Genomic DNA, 21354 nt, shown 5'->3' on the forward strand with positions numbered 1-21354 from the left:
TGCTCTCTTGTCTCAGTGCCTGCCCAACTTGGGGCTTGTGCTGGGAGAAAATGCTTAACAACAATCCATGAATTACAACTTTTATTAACCCAAAGTGAAGTTTCAGCTGTGTGTGCTGATTCTAAATCAGCCAGACTGCAGAAATGAACCTGGGAAGTGTCAAAAACAAAAAAAAAAAGCTTGACTTGGATTCTGTGGCTGTGCAGATTCATCTCAGAAGCAAGCATCAGGACTAAACAAAAAAAATCAAACACACCTCTAAGTATTTAGGGTGTCCAGCCTGTTCAGTTACTGGACTAAGTGGTTTAAGCGAGGTTTTTGGTCGCTGGAGGCTCTTTAGTAAGACAGTCATTAAAATTTGATAGCTGAGGCAAGGATTGGAGGTAAACGGGCAAAGGGGGGTGGTGGGAAGAGATGAGTCGCAGAGGTGGAGAGAGTCTTCTTGGTAAGAAAAAAGAAAGAAACCTTCACTGAGAAACAAGCAAAAGAAAAAAGTCTTTATATAGAAAAGGTTTTTTAGAAGATGAGGCAAGTGGGCCAAAAACACTGAAAAGGAGTATTGAGAAAGTGATAGTGTTACACCCCTCAGGTGGTCAATAATTAAGCAGCTGAGCAGAGTCTTGAGATCCAATCATGATGTCAACCAAGGCAGCCATCCATCATTCATCGCTTTAGGAATCAGAGCTGGAGATGGCACTTAATCACTCATTTTGTGCCAGGACTTCTCTCTCTTTTTTTCCTCCAAGGATTTTTTTGACTATACTCGCAGGGATAAAAACTACATTAAAAATGTTTATTTCATTGAAAAATCATGCTGAATCAACAAAGTCCATGTTGCAAATGAGACACATTCCATGCTTTTTAATCATCGTCCCTTTTGAGTGTCCCTCTTTTAAGAATTTCTTGATAACATGCTGAGGTTTAAGAACGGAGGGAAATAACCTGTGAAAGTGCTCGCTGCATGCTTAGCTAACCACAGGCCCCTCCATTGAGAGTTTAAGCCTTATCCTTCACTTTTTGTCTGTGGGCGCTGTCTGGCTGTGTGCTGGAGGGCGTGTGATTGTTGCATTGCACTCATAATAAGCCTCTGAGTGACTGGCAGAACCAATATCTTGCTATCGCTTTGCCCTGCGCTCACTCAGGCAGCGCGGTGTGCAGCCCCCATCATGCATCTCAATTCCACCAACACAATGTTCAGAGCCGAGAGAAGGGCCTGCTTTTTGATTAATGTCACCATGACAACTACATAATTCATGAATTGTATTAGCAATCCATTTGTCGTTTGCAAATCATAATTCAGGATGTGTGTTTCAAGAGGACTGGCCTGAGAGAAAGAGCTACAGCCTGCTATTATCTATAATGTTGTCTCCCGCACACACACACACTCAAAAACCTACTGGAAATGCTGACTATCCTTGTCATAACCTGGGAGGCAGTAGCTCTTTGGAAGCTGCCTGTCTTATAAGAGGGCCCTTTTAGCTTCATGATGAACTCTCAGGTTTGCTTATTTGGAAAGCTGCATGCTAATTTCCCCTCTTCATCTGTCTGTCTGTCAGTCAGTGTGTTGGCAGAGGCCGGGCTGGCACCACACTGACACCGTTTGGTGCAACAGTGAAAGGAGTTAAGGAGGATTCTCATTAAAGCACCAGTGCAAATCATTTGCCATTAGATGAATGACTGGATTTATACAGGAACGCTAAAATGAAATGAGATTTTCAACCATATGTGAAGCAGATGGTAGGGTTTCTCCATGTCTTACACTGATCAAACTCTGGGGTTACAAGGAGCTTCATTATTTGATTTGTGTATTAATTCTGCATCTTGCAGAAATCCAACCACCAGTCATGCCTCAACTGCAGATCACTTCACTTTTTCTTAGTTCATTGTTTAAAAATATTAGACAGTTTTCTCTGATTTTTCTCTGTGTTGAGTGTATTAATACCAGAGATTATATGCTTCTGATTCACCTGGTTTCAAAGCTAAAATTCTGCTAGATTTCTAGCAGAATTTTAGATTTGGCTCCTTTTTACCTTGAAGCATGTCTGTCTAAATATGTGATCAGATCCTAAAAGTGATAGGCTACTTTTCTGACTTTGAGTGAGCCAAGTTAAAGTAGAAGTGATCAGAGGGAACATTGTTACAGTAGTTAATCCTAAAAAGGTTTATAGAAGACGAGATGACGCACAGAACTTTTACGGCAAAGTGAAATCTGCATATGGAGGCTTTTATTTCTACCAGCTGTCCTTCACCTGAGTATTTCTTCTCCCACTCGGCTTCATAGCATATGAATAAAATAGACAATGTTTTGGATGACTCTACTTTGAATTTCTTGATGTCTTGAAGCAATTAAAGCAGTGCATTTATACACATTGCAGAACTGCAATGAGAATAGAAACCAAACTGCTGTAGTTTTTAAAGTTAGCTTTAGCTACGTAACTGTTAATTAAAAAGGCTGGTGCTCATTGTGTTTAGCGATGTTTTCAGTTCGGCTAACATTAGCCACAAAGTTTCCTTGACTTACAGTTAAATGACAAATTCCATATAACTCTCCACTAGAATGAAATAAGTTTTCTGAAATGACTGAATCAACTTTCAGTCCAATGAAGCTTAATATTCCTTTATAGATTCAGTTTTCATTATTTAACTCACAATATTATGGATTTATTTAGTCACACTGTTGACTAACGTTTTAATAAATTTTGGCAATGCCAAGGCTCCATAGACAGAGGTGGTTAATTCATTCACAACACTGGAAATCAATAATAGAAAGATTTATTTATTAATCTATTCAAAAAATACTAGAAGCATCTGATACTTGAAATAGTCAGTCATACAAAGAGCTGCTATTAAAATAGTTTGCTAGAACCACGTAATACAAGACATTTGTTTTTTTAAATTGAGAGTAGATGGTAGTTCTTTTTCATGCCGTTGTGTTGTTGTGACTGGAGTTTTGATTGTCTGGAAGTCAGAGAATCACACTCTAAGGCACATACATGTTTTATTAGACAGAATATTAGCTGGATTATGAGTTACCATGAGATGTTATGTCTACTCTCTGGGTACAGTTGTTTTGCAGTCCAACAATCTGATTTTTATTCAGCTTGACATTTAACTTGTTACCTCCAAGATTTTTTTTAACAAATACAGTTGCAGACTGCACACTTTAAAGCTGTCCATTCAAACAAGTCATTTATTTCTTTGTATGAAATTATTAATGAATATTTCTTTTACTACAAAAATCTATTTGAGTTTTTTTTTTTCTTTTAATGGATATTAGTTTAAATGACTTCTTAGGATAGGCATTTCTAAAGTGGACAGACTTCATAATACCAGTCTACCTCATTCCACTTTCTCTTCCTCACCTTTCCCTTCTTCCTTCTCCATGCTCCCCTGACTGATCAGCTGTGACTCTGCTGCCTGGGGTGTGTTTGTTTCGTCTCTCTCTCCTTCCCAGAGGACATTTGAGGTGTTCTGGCCCGAGTGGAGCCGCAGGCGGGGAGGTGCCTTGTTGTCACCGGGACTGAATGATTGGGAAACTCCTGGGCCTCCTCTGGCCAAGCCCAGCCCCCAGCCATGACGAGATCCCAGCTTACGACGGCCCCCGGAGCCAGAGCGCATGGTTGGAGTCCCGGGAACTGAGACGTCTGGCTCTGTCTGTGATGAAGCCTTTCTCAAGGGAGAGGGAGACACTGGAGCACTGCGTGGGTCTGAAGCTGTATGAAAAAAAATTAAAAGGTAGAGAAATGCTTATTATCATTACTTAAATGTAATGTAATCTTTGTACAAATGAAATGCCGGTAATGTTATTTATTATAATCAAAGTACATGGTGTTTTTCAGGTTTTAAACACTGGTCTTCCTTTATAATAAAAACTGCAAATCTACTAAGCTGCTCCACAGCACAAACCAGGAATGTCCATAGCCTGATATCAATACCTTTTCTTACAGTGCAAGTGCAGTTTCAGTGACAGGTGCAGAAATAAACAGAGAAAATGTGATAACCATGGCTCAGGTAATCAGGGTAAGAGTTCCGATTCCTGACTGCGCCTGTGCACTTATCTAAGCGTACTTGAACAACACATTAAACCCCAAAAAATTCTCCTGATGGCCTAGGCAGCTCTAGTCACCGTCAGTCTGTAAGTGTGTGAATGAGAAGCACTTTATTCTGATGACGCAGAACAGCACTGTAAAATAAGTGCTTAACCCTTTATTTCAAAGCCGTTTAACAATTCTGACCAGCATCTGATCCATTTAAAACATACATGCTGACTATGTATCCATCTAGGAATGCTTTATCTGCTATATAAATATATACGTTGTTCATGCCTTCATTTATTTTTTAACTTAATTTTACTTTTCTTATTATAATGTGGTTAATAAGTGTATAGGTGAATAAAGAAATGCAAACAATATGGAGAGCTCATACAGACTATGAACATTACTGACAAAGCTGCCTTTAAGAGATTAAACACAAAATGAGACATCATCTTTGTACACAGGCTACAGATACAAATTTTTCAGTAAATTTAGTGTTGACAGTTTGCAGGAGTTCATTATCTTTCTTTTCCTACAATCTATGGCATTGGAAAAAAAATAACTATAAGAATTCTAATCACAGTTATACTGAAAACATTTGTATACAGCATGGTCTAAAGTTAGGCATTAGTGTTGCTTTCATTTTAGCTGTATTGAAATGCATAAATGATGTAATGAAACACATTTTTCTGGAGCACATTAGAGCATAACATGGACACACACCTGACCTTTATATTCAAAAAGGCAATCCTAACCTATTTAACAGGAGATTACATCAAATGGAAATAGCTTATTGAAAGTTATTCATAAATTGTGACTTATAGCCTTCATTTAATAAGATAAAGACCTGAAATGATGACCTGAGACTAGCGGTGAAGGTCACATTAACAAGCCATAAAGCGGCTTAGTTTCAGGGTTAATGTAGGTGTTACGTGAAATGTCACCTCAAACGTAGAAAACAGGACAGAGCAGAGTTTGTGGGAAATGTTTTGGCTGGCTGAAAGATTTTCTGTTACAAGACAAAAGCCATCAATAATCCTGTTTATTTAGAAAAATAAAACAAAGAAAAAAGGTAAGAAAAACTAAATTAAAAAAATATATACTGTGTTTTCTACATGTTCTACAAGACTTTCTATACATGTTGCATCATCCTTTTGGTGTGTAGTTGGAAGATGGAGTCTCTCTCTGGGATACAGGCTGGGATTAAAAAAAAAAAAAAACACCAGGAACAGAGCTGGGCCTCCCAGTTTGAGTCTTGACATGTTGACATGCAGTTTATGAAAGCATGGTTTTAGTGGGGATAATAGAAAACACAGTGCCCCGAGAAAATTAAATTAAAAGGGACAATAATGGTAAGTCAGAAAGAGAGGAAAGTATGGTGAGTGCAGGTTGCGGCTTAAATCTTGGCTTTGAAAATGTCTGCAGAGAGTTTTTTCCCCCACTCTCAGTCAGTAAATGCGTTCAGCAGTCAAGGTGAATAAAAAGAGAATGAAGCCTTGCAAATCTTTTCCTTTCAGCATGTGATTAGCAGAGAAAGCCGGCATTTTCTAAGTCTTGGCACTCAATAGGGAGAGATCTAAGGAGAGGAGAGTGGTATCAATGCAGACCACACTTGGTAGTCATGAGATGATTTGTATGCACGCCTGTAGCCTCACTTGATGGGGTGAGCATGTGAGCATATCTTTGTGAAAACCAGTCGGCTGGTGTTTGTGTACGCGTGTGTGAGTGTGTGTGTGTGTGTGTGTGTGTGTGTGTAAGAAAAAGGGGAAGTGTGCTGGGTGTGTGTGTGGTCTTACCATGCTGAGGTGTGTCTGATGTAAATTCATTGCTGTCGGCCAGGTTCTCCACACTGCCCGCGGCGGTGAAGAGGGCGCGTCCCTCTCTTCCTCCTCCCCGGGGTTTGATTAGCTTCTTCATCCTGTCTGCAATCCAGTTAGATTTCCTATGAGGACATGGAGGACAGGGACCATTTACAAAGAGGGATCAGCTAGTGACGTGTGTGTGTGTGTGTGCTTACAATCCCCTGATTTTACAGAAAACATCAGGAGGATGCAAAGTCTCACTGGCTGCATCTTGTTCACTAAAAGCACAGCACGTCATGTCAGTGTCTGTTTCCTTACATAGGAGTGAAATACGTTTTAAACTGAAACTGTCATGAATTATAGCAAAGAAAGCACTTCACGTCATGACATCGAGGAAATGAATTTGGAGATGTTATAATTAAAGTACACTACCATATTATTTTGTAGCACTAGGGACAAATTGCAATTCTGTGACATTTAAACACTTTGTACACAGCAATACTAAGCATTAAAAGTTAAGTTTATGGTACAAATTGCTTGTCAGCTGTCCAGTTCTGTTCTGTACAACAATTAGTGAACTGAGATTGATCTACTCAAAAAACAGATTTCAGTACTGTGATACATTCACATATCTGTCATTGATCCCTTTTTCAACCTACAACAACACACAGGCATCACACATAGTCCCAACAAACATACACACATTTTTAGCTCAGCCCAGCTCTCTTCATGAGTCCCTCCATCCTCCTTTTCCTCTCTTACTGTTTACTATACATGCTTTTCAATTCCAATCAAAGATGCTGTGGTTATGGACTGTGGGAGGAAGCTGGAGTACCCAGAGGAAACGCACACAGGCACAGGGAGAAAATGCAAACTCTACACAGAAAGACCCCGGTCAGCCTGAGTTTTGTATTCAGAGTACAACCTGAGGGACAAAATCGAAACAGGGAAAAAAAACTTTTTCTAGGTCTCAAAAACAATCTGGAAGAAAAGCCTTCAAAACAAACAAAAAACAACAAAACAACAAAAAAAAAAAACAGGGGTTGAATGAAAAATCATCATTTAAGCCAAATGGCTTCATTGTATTCAGTTGGTCCAGCCAAAGCATTTCTCTTCTCTGGGTCAAAACCTTTGCTTAGAGTGCTGTGTCTCAGATCTGATCCAGCCTGTTTCAGGCCAACAAAAGATAAGAGGAAGGAGAAAAATAAAATGGTAAACTTCAGGAGAAACTATTGATGTTTTTGTGTTTTTTGAGTGCAGCTAACAGTCCATAAGTGCTTTGCAGCTGTGCGCAGAATGACTGAAATGTATAATCACATCATAACAATTGATTTTCTTCTTTTCTGTGCACAAACATGTTTTTTATCATAAAAAAAAAAGCAAATACATACAAATTTGTTGAAACTCTATCTTATCTTATCTTAAATTTGTCAGTTATTCAGATATGTCCATAGAGCGGTAAAATACAACCATCCTGCAGTTAATCCAGTGTATAGATTATACATTAGATCTGCCCGATTTTTACTACATTTTTATTTATAGATATCAGAGCAGTTAATTCAGCAGTTACAGCACAAAACTATAATTTATTTGGAGCTGTGTTTTTGTTCACCCAAAGTCCAGTATTTGCTCTGTTTTTGGTCTCTACCACCTCCTGCAGGAAATATTTGGCCCTTTAGCTACTTAATGCTATTCTTTGTTCACCAGCTGACCATGTCTGCCTGGAGGTAGTGGATGGATGGTTATTTAGATCTTTTCAAGGACACTGAATTAAATAAATTGGTATTTTAGAGCATAGGTGTATGTATTTCTAGAGCGTACTTGGCCTTGGTTGTTGGGGGTTGTATGCTGGGATCAAGGACTCTGTACTGATCCATAATCTTCTCCACCAACTTCTGCTTCTCCCGACGGAGCTCGCTTAGCTTCTCCCTGAAGGAAACACATGAAGCATCAGAACAGACGCAGCTGAGAGAAGGATAAAAAACAAATGAGAAGGAGATCTGGTTGATTCGTTTCATGCATTTCTAATCAGCACGAGTAGACAGGATGTGTGCATAATGTGGCTGATGATGGTGTGCTTTTCAACATAATCCTCTAAACACTGCTGTGCTGAACTTGATTCTGTTTAGAGGTGTTTATCAGAAAAGGGACTGAATGTTGTTGTTGTTGTTAATGTTCCTTTGCTGCTGGTGACCAGACGGTTCAGGGTTTGAGCTGCAGTGTGGACAAACATAAAACAGGACAATGTTGAAAAACAGGGTGGATGCTGAGTAAACCTCGGCCAAATGAAAGACAGCTGAGAGTAAAAATACTGAGTACAAAGTCTCTGACTGTTGTGAGCAGACCATTGGTTACTGACACACAGCTGTGGGCAGAAAAGATCAGGGATGTTAGCAGAGATGAGAAGTTATCAGATGGAAAACTAGACATTTAGTTCAGCGTCAGCTGCTTTGTACAATTGTAGCTACATTAGCGACATGGCTCGGATCAGTTGGTTGGTCTAACACTTTGGTCCAGACTGAAATCTCTGAACAAATATTAAATAGACTGCCATTTAATTAAAAAAAAAATACTGTTGTGAACAGAAACAAAGCAAGTTGTGCTGTGAGGGTGGTGCTAGAGCACTACACTGCACCTTCTGGTGATTTTTAACAGATTTATGCTCACAGAAGCTAATTGGAAAGCCTGTTGTCATGTAGGATTATCTAGCAGACTAAAATAAAAACTAAATAAAAGTTCACACACACACATTGACAGTCCCAACAGAAAGAATCCTATTGACTTTTATGCTAATGTCGCCATAAGGTTCACATTTGTCATAAAATGTCTCAACAACTTTTAGATGGATTACCTTGAAATTTGATACAGACATTCATCATGTCTCCCTCAGGGTGAATTGTAAAAATTCTGGTGATGCCTTCGGAGCTAGAAATGCACAGTACACCTTGGAAGGATAATATCTCATCAACTCGTTCAGATGGGAAACGGTTTTTGACAGAATCTGGTGAAGATTTGATTAAAGCTTGGAGAAAGAGTACAGAAAAGGTTTTAAGAACCTTACTGTTTTCCTACTCTTGCTCTGAATATTAATCAGTGTCTAATTAAATTTCAGCACTGTCTGCCACCAGTATGTGACCTGAGGGATAGTTTATCTGATGATGAATTTTTAACACTCGAAACAAACTGCACCACACATTTGCCGCTTGCTGTTGCTTATTTACACATTACACACATAACAACACTAGCATTCATTTGAAATTGTGTTTTTAGCCATCTGATAAATGGAGGTCCAATATTGACTCGACTTTTAGTTCTTCTTTTATTTTCCAAACAACTTCTGGGGTAAATATATGGCTTTTTCAGCAGCTAAGTGCTCCATTATGTTCACCGGTTAGTTGCCATTTGGTGATGCTTAGTACACAGTTTGTTTTCAGTGGTTTCCATTAAAGCTGCCGGAAGCATCTGGAAACAACAGTGATGAGGATGAAAACCGCAAAGTTGTGGTCACAAAAAAAGAAAAACAAAACAATGGGCAGAAAATGCCAAAATACTCCAGTGAGCTTAGGGGAACTGAAGGCTCTGAGTTTTTTTTTGTTTTGTTTTGTTAATTTAATGGTAAAATTATATTGTTATAAAAGAATGATGAGCAAACCATTCAGGTGTTAAGATGTTAATTAAATCAGGCGTGGCTTCACAAAAATCTATTATAGTGCATAGTTGTGATGGAGGTGGCAAAGTAATGGTGTGTAGGCTTGAGGCCTGAGATATTGAATATTCTTATTTATCAGACATTTGTAAAGCTGTAAAGTTTTCTGGGGCATATGCTCAAGACGGGAACACTTCAGTGTCTGCTGGTTTGTGGTCTCCTGCTGTTCATCCTTTCCCTGTTTCTTCTCTTGCTCTATAGTCTGATATTCCAGCATGGGACGGGTGAGACAGTTGGTACACCCAGGACCAAACACACAGTAAGATGCTGCTTTCATATGAGTTATTTAATATGAAATGAAAACCTCTAGACCTCTTTGGTATTCATTTGATCATGATTTCTGGGTCTGCTTTAATGAGCGTTTTTCTTTTTTATGACGTTAACCAAGCTGATAAATGAAAATTAATTTTTGTGGGTGTGAACAATGAATGGCTTTTAAACATGCATTTGTAATAGAGACCCACCATTGTTGCAGGTACAGTATATGAGGTTTGACGTTGCATGGCAGGGTGCCGAACTGGAATGTGCTGTGAAAACCCTCTGATATGTGAAATGTTAAAACAGTGACATTTAAATCTGTAATTTAAAGGGAAGAAAAGTTCAACCTGAGCAGGCAAAAATGAGCTTTTCAAGAGCAAAAGCTTAAAATTAAGCTAGACAAATATGTAATTTTGACTCATTAGACTTGAAGGGCTTTGCATGCTCACTATTAGTTATGGAGTAGTCTGCTGCCAGTCTATTAGTCATTTAAAAGGATGACTGCTGAGTGTTGGACTGTGAAATTGTTTTACATAAATGCTTTCATGTGCTGGATATGAATACAGACTGTATTACTGTCTACAAAGTTAGAAATGCAGAGAAATTACATTTGCTCTAATACACATTATAGAAAGTTAGCTCCTACATGTTGCTATAATTTGAACTACAGCGTAAGGGTGCTTTGTTAGACGTCTGATTTCTCTTGTCAGAATTCTCAGCAAAAAAAAAAAAAAAAAAAAAAGATCTGATTTGTATGTTCGTGTGTGTTTACTGACTGGTACTCCCTCTGCTGTGAGTAGTGTTGGTCACGGCGCTCCAGGCTCTGTTCCATTAGGGCCCGGTTCTCCTTCAGCAGATCCTGGTTCTGCTCCGCTAAGTGACGGTTCTCCTCCTCCATGTTCCCCTTCAGCTGGCTTAACAACTGCACACATAAGATCAGAAATGTTCATCAAAAAAATCCTTTGCTAAGATGAAAATAGATATTATATATATTTATATATTTGATTGCATCTGAATGCAGACCTCAGAGTCCAATTAGCCTGTATAAGCCTGCTCATGAATGCATTCCCAGGACAGTGTGTGTATGAGTTTGTTATTGCACATGTGCATTCACAAGGAGAAGTAAGAGAAGCAAATAAAAAAGACAGAAACCATAAATGAACCTTCAGGTATTTCTATAAAGGTTGAGTCATATTTAGATGAACAGCAGTTAGCAGCATTATAAAGAAGGTGTCAAATCAGGACTTTTATCATATGTAAAGGTATCAAAGCCTGCTGAAAATGGTACAAAATGTATTTCAAGGGGACATGACACTAACATGGCAAAGGCTTGCTAAATGAATTTCAACAAAATTGAGAAACAAGAGGTCAGAGCTTAGAAAGACCAAGGGACTAAAAGGAATATAACCACAAATGACTGAAGGTTCATGCAGCTCGCTGTGTGAAGAAAAACCGAGCAGTGCAGCTTCATAAAGACTGTGGTAGAGTTAACATCCAAGACTAACACACAAAACCACATCACCAGGTGTATGGAGCAAAACACCTACTGCAACTACTGTGAAATGTAAAAAGGCTTTCTTGCCTTATTAGCTTTTTCTACACTTGAACAGATGTTTAAGCTTAGAAAACTCTCCAAGAATGCCCTCAAAGCACAAACATTTTCTAAAAATATATGAATAACCAATTTCCTCTTTCGTGAGTCCCAGTTATTCTGCCTTCTTACACACAGTCCTATCCAGTCCAGTTTGATGGTGAGCTTACAGCTGAAAACTGGAGCCAAGTTCAAGTTTTCATTTTAATCAAAGACAAAAGCTGCCACCTTTCCACTGCTTTATTTCCCTCTGAAAAACAATATGAGGAGCTTAGGCATGTGATGTGAATAAGGCATCCAGGAAAGTACTTGGGAATGTTGCTCTTTAAGGAACATTGTTTTGAACTGAGGGACAGATTAACGTGAGTAGACAAATTATCTGGCAAGAAAAAAGGCTGAAAATGGACCTGGAAATAACGTCATTCACGACAACATTAGGTTCATCTGTGACAACGAGAAACGCTACATCTGCTTTCGCCTGAATCTGCTACTAATTTTAAATTATTTTTATCATTTGCCTTTTTGCCAAGAGTTAGATGAGAAAATCGATACCACTCTCATGTCTGCATGGTAAATATGAAGCTGCTGCCAGCTGGAGCACAAAGACTGAATGCAGAGAAACAGTAAAGGTAACACAGTCAACATCACTAAGAATCACACTGTATTAGCTCTGTTTAAACCATACAAGAACTAAATGTAAAACTGACAATATGTTGTTTTATAGAGGGTTAGAGTATATACTAACAGGCTGGGTGCAGTCTGTTGCTTACCTTGCAACAGCTCACAGCCAAACAAAAAAAAAAAGTCTAGCACATAGCCCTCCCCTTGAAAACACAGTAATGAGATATGATGTGTACAGTCAATTATTGAGCTTTAGACATGCTGGTATAGTCAGATTCTTAACTTTGCAAAGAGCCAGTGTAGCTGTTTCCAGTGACTCTAGATATATCATTACCATACTGATATGAGTAGAATTCATCTTTTCATCTAACACTCAGTAGAAAAGCAAATAAGCAAACTAATCCTTTAGAAGTTGGTATTGTCCTAACGGAAAGTTAGGAGCATGGTCTGATCACTTGATAGACAATGATACAAAGCAGTTTTGTCTCATTCTGCACAACTCTAATTTCTGCACATCTGTCTTTTACCTAGTTTTCCAGGACCAGGTGATTCAGCTGTGGTTTCATGAGCACCATGAGCAACAGAAACAAACATCTGCTGACTGACTTCTTAAACCCTCTCAGGGAAGCCAATTTCCACCTGCTTCATCTTTCAGACGACTGGAGACTTTTCTGCTTGAAAAACATTTTCACTTTTCACTGCTTGTTTGCCAACATTACACAAAAGACTACAGCTGTTCTGAAGGCAAAAGATGCCTCAACTCATTATTAGCAAATTGGTATTCATTTTCATTTTGGACCAATATATAATTTTGACCAATAATAATTTTTTTCTTTACCACAAGCTAAATCCAATTTCAGTTAAAATAGTAGAAATCAGCCATTTGCCCACTAATGATATGATTGTTGCTCCCTGACCACAGCTATGTAAAATACTCTCTAAAACCTGCACTGAAACCCTAATAAATCTTGTGTAATTGCTCAATAAATTAGTTTCTTTGTTTGAAGAGGAAAATGTATCTGTGAAGCATGTAATCCCTTTTTTTGCATGTAAATGATCAACCTGCAGCTTGAATGCAAAACACCTGTGTGTGCAGCTGCTTAATACCTGGTACTGGCTGGTGAGGCGGGCATTGCTGAGGTCCAGGCTTTGGTTGGTTTCCCTCAGGGCGCTGAGCTCCCCCTCCAGTCGAGTCCGCTCCAGCTGGGAGGCGCTCAGCTCCCCCCTCAACATGGAGCCCTGAGCCAGCAACTCTGCCTGCAGTGCCAGCCACTCCTTATGGAGGGCCTGCAGCCTGCAACACCGACACGCAAGGGCTTTTACTCATCACTGTCACTGTAAAGTGCTCTGTATCATTGTTTGGTAAGTGCTCTCTAACTAAAACATATTATTATATTACTACACAAGTAGATGAGTCCTCACAAAATCAGACAATGGCCAACAGATATGTCTAACATCATCTTAGACAAAAGCAGCATTATGAAGCATCGCTAGAGTCATTCAGTGGTTTTAGACCATTGCTTACAAAATAGTAGCTTTATAGAAGTAAGGAATCATCTTTGGTTGGTTTTGTAATGAGAAGTGTAATGAGATACGATGAAACTCTTAATGATCGCTGAGGGGGGAATCTGGTAATATTCAGTAATAAACATCCAACATTTTATTTGCCCTATGTGGATTCAAAGTGTTTTGGAATAAAACTTTTTAATGCAAGTTAAAATTGAACCAGTGTACAGCATGGTTCAGTGTTAAATACAACAACTGCTGTCCATATATTTCCCTTAAGGCTGCACCTAGAGTTTATATTCATTATTGATTAATCTATTATTTTCTTGAAAGTGTCAGCAAATAGTAAAAAGAATGACGAGAAGTTCCCAGAGCCCAAAGTGATGTCTCCAAATGTCTTGTTTTGTCAGTAATAACCCAAAGATCCTAAGGTCACAGTCGAGACTAAAAACGTTGGAATTTCTAGTGATTTTTTATTGACAAACAGTTGCTTATTTTCACATCCAGCAGTTACAGAAGAACAGAAGTTCTTCATCTGTCCAGTATCTGCTCTTGTTTAGCTCCCTTTTTGGACTCTCTCTGGCTCCTTTGCTGCTAAATGTTTCAATATGTTCACTAGATAATTGTTAATTGTGTCTGCTGCTTGTACAGTAGTACTTATACAGTAGTACTTGTACAGTAACAGTAGTTTGTTATAAGTCTTCATGAGAGCGGAGTGAATGAATGAACCTAGAAATGCAATAAAGCTTCACAGAGACAAGGACAGCTTCAGAGTAAGGTAATACTACTCTGTACATTAATCACTGCATGTGAGCCCTTACATATACAGGTACTCGTGTAATCTGGTCTTATTAAAGAAATCATCGAAAGGATTAATTACTAAATTATAAAAACTGTTAAAACACAAGTCGACAACCTGAAACTGCTTCCTGTCTCCAGCTTAACATTGTCTGAGACAACGTGCCAGTAATACCGAGCTGGATTGTTGTCATTCATATTATAGACCTGTTTTTCCAAAGATGAAAAGTAATCAGAAGCAGTAACAGTTATGAATCTCATATCTTAGCACGACTGATTTAAGCCTTAAATGCTGATTTGATCAAGAAACCATAAAAAAAAATTAGATGAATTTCAGTTTTGTGCCTTTGCTGTTTTTGAAAGTAAACATGAAAACATCAAAACAACCCTTATATTTTTTTCTTTTACTTTTACTTGCTCCTCTGTTTTTTTTATGTTTTCTTTTATGTTTTCACTGAGGCAAAAAGCCCAAAAGCCTTAAATCGGGAACAAAAGCACATTCTGTGCATTCATATAGTACATTTGCATTCAAACCTATCCTTGTGTTCCACCCTGTTTTATATATAGGAGCATTCCTGCTGCTGCTGCTCCCTGTATTCAAATGAACATGTGTGCGGGGAGAGGAGGCAAGAGAAAGGGTGAGCAGGTCTCATGAATGTAATGAAGAAGCTGACTGGATTTGTTACCTCTCGTTGTCGTCTTTCAGTCGATCCTGCTCTCGTTCTCTCTCCAGTCTCCTCTGGGCTTCTGCTTCCATCTCCGCTTTCTCCATCTTCATCTCCTGCTCTCTCTCCTCCAGCTGGGTTTTACCGTCCAGGAGCTCCTTGTACCTTTAGTTTGGAAATACAACATTGATCACCCGACCAAAAAAATAGAGCTTAAATGGCACATGGCAGAAAGTGTGTAGTCTTTAAAAGCTGCTTGTGCAGATTGTTGTGTTAGTGGGTTTGTGTGTAATTCTTGGATGTATTTCTATTCTTAGGGAACGAAATAGAAAATAGAAAAACATTCTCTAAAGTCATGATTTACTGTTTTTCACTTAGAGTCTGATCTAATCTGCAGTCAGTGTGTGCCTGCACCTGGCCTCCAGTTCTCTATGCTGGGCCTCCAGGCCACGGTGGTTGCTCCTGAGTTGAGAGTGTTTGTCCAGCAGCTCCTCCAGCTCCACCTCCTGACGCTGCTGCAGCACCATCATCCGATCATGGTCCCGCCTCAGAGCCTCCATCCTGGCCGCTGACTCCTCCCTCTCCCGCGCCCACACCTTGGACTCGGCCTCCAGGGCCGCACACCGGGCCTCGCTCTCACTGCAGCGCGTCAGCACCACTGCATGCTGGGAGCTCAGGGATCCCTGCTCCACCTGTGTGAATGACAGAGCATGATGATGATGGTATGAATAAATCAGGTTAAGACTCTTTTAGTTGCTGTGATCATTTTCAACAAAAATGTTGTGTATCATTGACTAACACAGCAATGGTACAATGACTGGCAGTCCTGGCATTTATTTGAACCATATTTTTAATTTTTTTTTTTACTGTTAAAAACATTGCAAAGCTTTGGTAGATTCCATAACATCAAATAAACTCTTTTTCTCCCAAGTTGAACAAATAATTTTAGCCCTGATCCTGCCCTTTGTGTTTGGTCACCTGTAACTGGGTGTTGAGTGTTTGTAGTCTGGTGCAGGAGTCCTGCAGGCTGAGGGAGTGCCGGCGCAGAGCCTCCAGCTGCTCCTTAAGGTGCTCACATGCCTCCTGGGATTGAGACAACCGTGACAGCAAAGCCTCCTGTGCCACAACTGCCACCGCTTTCTAAGAAAGGACAAAAACAATCACATTCTTTTCACTTCCATATTAAGAAAGTGTCCACAGCCATGTATAGAATTAGCTACACCAGAGGCTGTGCGTTGGCTTCACATACCGTTCGAAATAGCCATATTATTTAACCATTGATTGAATCTGGAGCTGACCTTTCAAAACACAGCCAGTTAGGGAGCAGCTTCATATGACATTTGACTCAATCTATAAATGCAAAGATAAGAATTCATCCTGCGTGTGTGAGTTTAAAGAAATGCATAATAATAAAGGTTGAAAATGTGAAATCATTGCACATAATGCAATTAGTAAATCTTGTAATGTGTATGTCGGAATAAGTGTGGAACATGTTGATGGGTAGTGAAATGAACAGATATCAACAGATGATGTTTTTGGCATAAACTGGGAAATTTGGTGTTTTCTTCAAAATTTAAAATGAGCTTGCACCAAAACTTCACTCTACCCATGTTACGCACAAATGTATTTGAACATTTTTCAAGTACTGGCACAGGAATGCCATGTTTGAAGTCTGCACCGTCTAGAGTCTAGAGCTGAATTTTGGTGTACCTCAGCTCTTTTTTTTTCATTTTGGATTCCTTCACATTTCCTCCCATCACCTGAAGAATCATACACGGGGGATTTCTGCTTTTATCATGAGCGCTTTTAAATTTCCTGCCTTTTCACTAAAATGTTTTCCCTGCTGATCTCACTGGTGTACATACATTTACTCTAGTATTCAGCTAAAGTATCATTTTAAAGTACTTGTAATTAAGTATTTCCATTTGATGCTGCATTTTACTTCTAATCTTTTAGAAGTCAGTAAATCAGTAAAATTTTACATTGAGAGAATATGAGAAGCTCATAACAGACAATGCATAGTTAAATATTAAAGGAGCATCTGATTCTCATATTTCAGATGACCATTTCTAAAGCTGCAGCAGCACAGTGGCCTCAATAATTGGGTAATACAGAACTGAGGGAAGGATGATGCAGCCAAATACAGAGAGTTCTTGAAGGAAACCTTCTCCAGAGTGAACACCACCTGACACTGAGGTGACAGTTCACCTTTCAGCATGACAATGGCCCAAAGCAAAAAGACACATATCACGATAGTTTGATTATGTTATAGCTTTTGCCTTAATGTTATTACTATCAACACAAAAACGGAATTAGTGGTTGAGCCATAGAAAAATAAAATTATTTTAGCTAGCTCGCCCTCAACAGTAAAAAGCTGTTTCAATGCAGTCTTATTAATAATCTAATAGCATCATATAATACTATAAATCTCAGAGGGGCTTTTTTTTTACTACGTTAAGAGTATTTCTTATGTTAATTTTCTCTGTGCATTATTCTGTTTGTTTTTTTTTTAACTAGCAAATCTGTGCCTTACTATTGATCACTGTCAGGGACCATGAATTAAACCCTGAAGACGTTAGTGCTTTGCTTCATCTGTCATAATCCAAAACTCAAAATCCTACTAGGCAGTGCACTGAATGAAATTCCCGACCTTGGTGTTGCTGGAACCATCCCTTACAGCGTGATCTTAGTTTGTGTGTGTGTGTGTGTGTGTGTGTGTGTGTATGTATGATAGAGCAAAAGAAACAGAAAGAGCTGAAGCAAGAGAGCAGCAGAGGAGATAAGGAAGATTAACAGTAGCCGAGGTGGCATTATAAAAACTGATGAGCAGAGATAAAGCAGTAGTCTTGGAAATAAAGTGCTGCAGTTGGGGAAGTGGTGGTCTACTGTGAGTTGATAGTTGTCAAGCATCCTTACAGCATGACTTTCAGTATAATGTATACTGTCTCCCTCTTGCAGACACTGAACTGAATCACACACACATTATCCACACAGTAATATATTCAAGCACAGATACAAACCTCTTTTTCCAGCTCTATCAACCTCTCACTCAGATGCCTCTCTGCCTCTCCTGTGGCACAGTCCTGTGTCACGGAAAGGCCACAACCTTTGCCACCTTCAGGGGTTTGATCCAGAGGTGACGTCACCTGAGTGTGTGTCTGACAAACGTCTGCTTTGTTTGAGACTGATTGTAAATTGTCCACCTCCACATTTCCTCTCCTCTTTTCCAACTGGAGAAGAGATTCACTTTTCTTAAGGCATTGGGAGAGTGACTCTATTCTCTCCTGTGATTTGTTGAGAGACTCTGTGACAACCTTCAGTTCAGCCTCAGCTTTTTGTAGTTTCCGTCTCAGATGTTCAACTTCAGTGGACAATTCCCGAGAACGTGACTGCTCATTAGACAGGTCCTGATGAGACAGAAACATGTGGAAAATAAAATGAGGCATACATTCATTGAGCATAATAAGAAAATTCAAATTATAAACCTAAACTAAATAAAATTATTTTACTAAGTGTTACCACACAGCGTTTCAAATCTCTACAATATAACCAGTGTACTGTTTCTATACAGTTGAAGTTAATGTTTGCCATTTAATACAAACAAATATTTATCTTACACGTGTACCAACACTCTGGCTTCTGACAATTAAATCTTCTTTATATAACAATATAATCTTCATAAACCCAAAGTGTAAAACTGTCAATTTGCCATTTTATGGAGATTATGTGCTGGATTAATTCTTGGCTCAGAGCAGTAAGTACTGAAGTCTGGCGGCAACTGGCCAAGAAATAGTCAAGCAAACATAAACAGCGAACTGTCATTTATTTACTTTGTTACAAATTAAACAAATATGTATTAATGAGTGAGCATTAGAGGTGGTGACTGTTGAAATATTTAGAATTACATGTATGTTTGTTTTCTGTATGCGTCATGTTATGGCACAATGTGTCCATCAACAACACTGAGCAGTCAAGAGAATTTGAATGTATATATCCTACTTTGATTAATAATAGCCATAATACTATTAAGTACTCTTATAATTACTATTTAGTGTCACAATCCTTTTAGTGCTTGCTTTTACTTATTCATTCACTTTCCGCCTATTCATTGATACCTGTCCCCTATTCCCTTATCAGCTCCCCTGGTTGTACTGTATATATCAGTCCACTTCCATGTGCCCCTGCCAGATTGTCTACTGTGTAGCCTCATCCTTCCGCCCTCTGCTGATTTTGCTCATCGTCATTCCTCACTTACCTGTATCTTCATTACAGATAATAATGAACTGTGTATGAACTGTTGCTAATTTTTTTCTGCTCTTCCTTTTGGCCAATTCTGTTTTATACAAACACCAATCAGCCACAATATTAGAACCACACACAGGTTAATTGACTAGCACTGACTTGTCTTGTACCAGTGGCACTGGTCACTGTGTGCGGTATATTAGGCAGCAATTGGACATCAGTCAGTTGATGTGTCATGGCTACAGTAGATGACTGAGTTAGAGAAAATCCCAAACTGCAGATCTTGTTGAAAGTTCCCAGTCTACGGTGGTTAGTACCTACCAAAAATGATTTCTATCATGTCCTCACAGCCACGCTTTTCACTCCCTTAACATATTTGTATCACTAAATGACAGACAAATGTGTGCTTTCCCCACAGTAAACAGATTCACACAAGATGTGCTGTGGACCCCAGAGTGACAGGAGTGCCAATCAGCTGCCACACTGAGTCCTGTGTACACAGTATTAGGCACGTGCTCATAATGCTCTGCCTGATCAGTGTAAATTATAATTACAATGAATTTACTGTTTTTCATTTGTTTAAAGAGAAGCATAAAGTACTTTTTTAGGTAAGATATAAAGGCTGAGATTGGGTGAAAGTACCCTGCCTGCAGCAGTGCTTATACCAGAGATTAAACTACTATAACTGTCTCTCTCACGCACACACTCATATATATATACACACACACCTGGGACAGTGAGCTAATCTTGGCCTGAGCGTCTGTATACTGCTCCTGCAGCTGCTGTTTACCCTCCTCCATGCTGTTTAATCGAGTGCTGAGCTCTCTCTCCAGGTCCTGCAGCCGAGAGCTGAGCTCCTTGGACTCAGACAGCTGCTGACACACACGTCTGCGTGCGCACACACACACACAACAGCAGGTCAAACACAAGGTTGAATGAAGACAGAGGTGACATTATAAATAAATACATGCTGCAGCCAAGTAGCTCCCTCTGATGCTGTGTAAAGTTAATTGCAAACCTCAGCTCATGATCAAGGTTAACCGTGTGTACAGGAGTGTGTGTGTGTGCGCGTGTTTGTGTCTGTTCATGTGTTTACCTGTGTTCAGTGTCCAAGGCCCGAGCTCTCTGGTTGTTGGTCTCCAGAGCCAGGGTTGTGCTCTCCAGCTGCTGCCTCAGTCTCGCTGCCTCCCTTTCCCTCTGTCTCCCCTCCTTGTGTTGGCTCTCCAACTCTGACTGACACACCTCTTTCTCCTGCTCCAGCCGTGAAGCCTCGCGCAGCGCCTGGTCACGTGCCCGGGCCATAGATTCAGCCTCCAGGTTGGCCTCACGGAGCTCTGCCTCCAGCTCCTCCTCCCGACGACGAGAAGTCTCCAAACTCCGACCCTGACGTTCCAGCTCCAACCTGAGAGCCTGAGTGGTGAGCTCTAACTGGTCACCCTAGAAGAAGAAACAGGTGCTACTTTGATTCTTACTGGAGACTTTTAATTATATTAGAAAATTTTACTAATCCCCAGAACAGTAACTAGTTTGGTTTCTCATGCACAATGACAAATAATAAAAGAAACAAGGTCACAATATTCAACATGAAATACATAGCCTTAATACCAACATAACAACCAAGAGGACATTAGTGTAGCTCTGCAACCTGCTTAAACATTAAATCAACATTATAAACAAAAAATAAAAAAATCGCCAGCAAACGTGGATGTAAATATGCAGTCTTCAAAATGTTATATATGTTTTATGAGTAAATGCATCGGGTTCATTTCATAGATTTCATTGACAACTCCAAATTAATGGGAAAAGCTGCTTTAAGGGGGAGTTTCCTTGAAAATTAGAATCACATCACAAGAATTTGTGGAAAATCAATCAACCTTTCCTTCATTGCCAAGTTTGCCAATATTTCTGCATGATTTGATCAAATTAAAAAGGAAATCCACACCGTAGTATGATTATGTTTCAGTGCGGAGTACTTCAGTAGGCATATCCACCAATAAGGAAGCAAAATGGATAAAGAGGATATAGATGTGTTCCTATTTGGGTTTGATACGCCCTTACAGTTGAAAGAAGTAGAGTGCGCTTCATGTTTCATTTAGCACGCGCAGTTAAAACCTTTCATTAATTCTGACTG

General features: G+C 39.4%; 1 protein-coding gene across 3 annotated transcripts in view; it reads right to left on the reverse strand.

Moving 5' to 3' along the window:
• Positions 1-2756: 2756 nt before the first annotated feature.
• The window catches only part of ccdc88b (coiled-coil domain containing 88B), a 38175-nt gene continuing 19577 nt past the window's right edge, over positions 2757-21354 (reverse strand). For all 3 annotated transcript variants that reach the window (XM_026329837.1, XM_026329836.1, XM_026329838.1), the window contains 11 exons: positions 20320-20660; positions 19952-20111; positions 18002-18388; positions 15960-16121; positions 15396-15673; positions 15003-15146; positions 13120-13306; positions 10577-10722; positions 7658-7765; positions 5831-5976; positions 2757-3713 (listed from right to left, as the gene is read on the reverse strand). In XM_026329837.1, coding sequence (XP_026185622.1) covers positions 3340-3713; positions 5831-5976; positions 7658-7765; positions 10577-10722; positions 13120-13306; positions 15003-15146; positions 15396-15673; positions 15960-16121; positions 18002-18388; positions 19952-20111; positions 20320-20660 — 2433 coding nt within the window. In that variant the 3' untranslated portion in view covers positions 2757-3339. The remainder of the gene's footprint in view (positions 3714-5830; positions 5977-7657; positions 7766-10576; positions 10723-13119; positions 13307-15002; positions 15147-15395; positions 15674-15959; positions 16122-18001; positions 18389-19951; positions 20112-20319; positions 20661-21354) is intronic.

The sequence above is a fragment of the Mastacembelus armatus genome, chromosome 10 (genome assembly GCF_900324485.2).
Source record: "Mastacembelus armatus chromosome 10, fMasArm1.2, whole genome shotgun sequence".
NCBI lineage: Eukaryota > Metazoa > Chordata > Actinopteri > Synbranchiformes > Mastacembelidae > Mastacembelus > Mastacembelus armatus.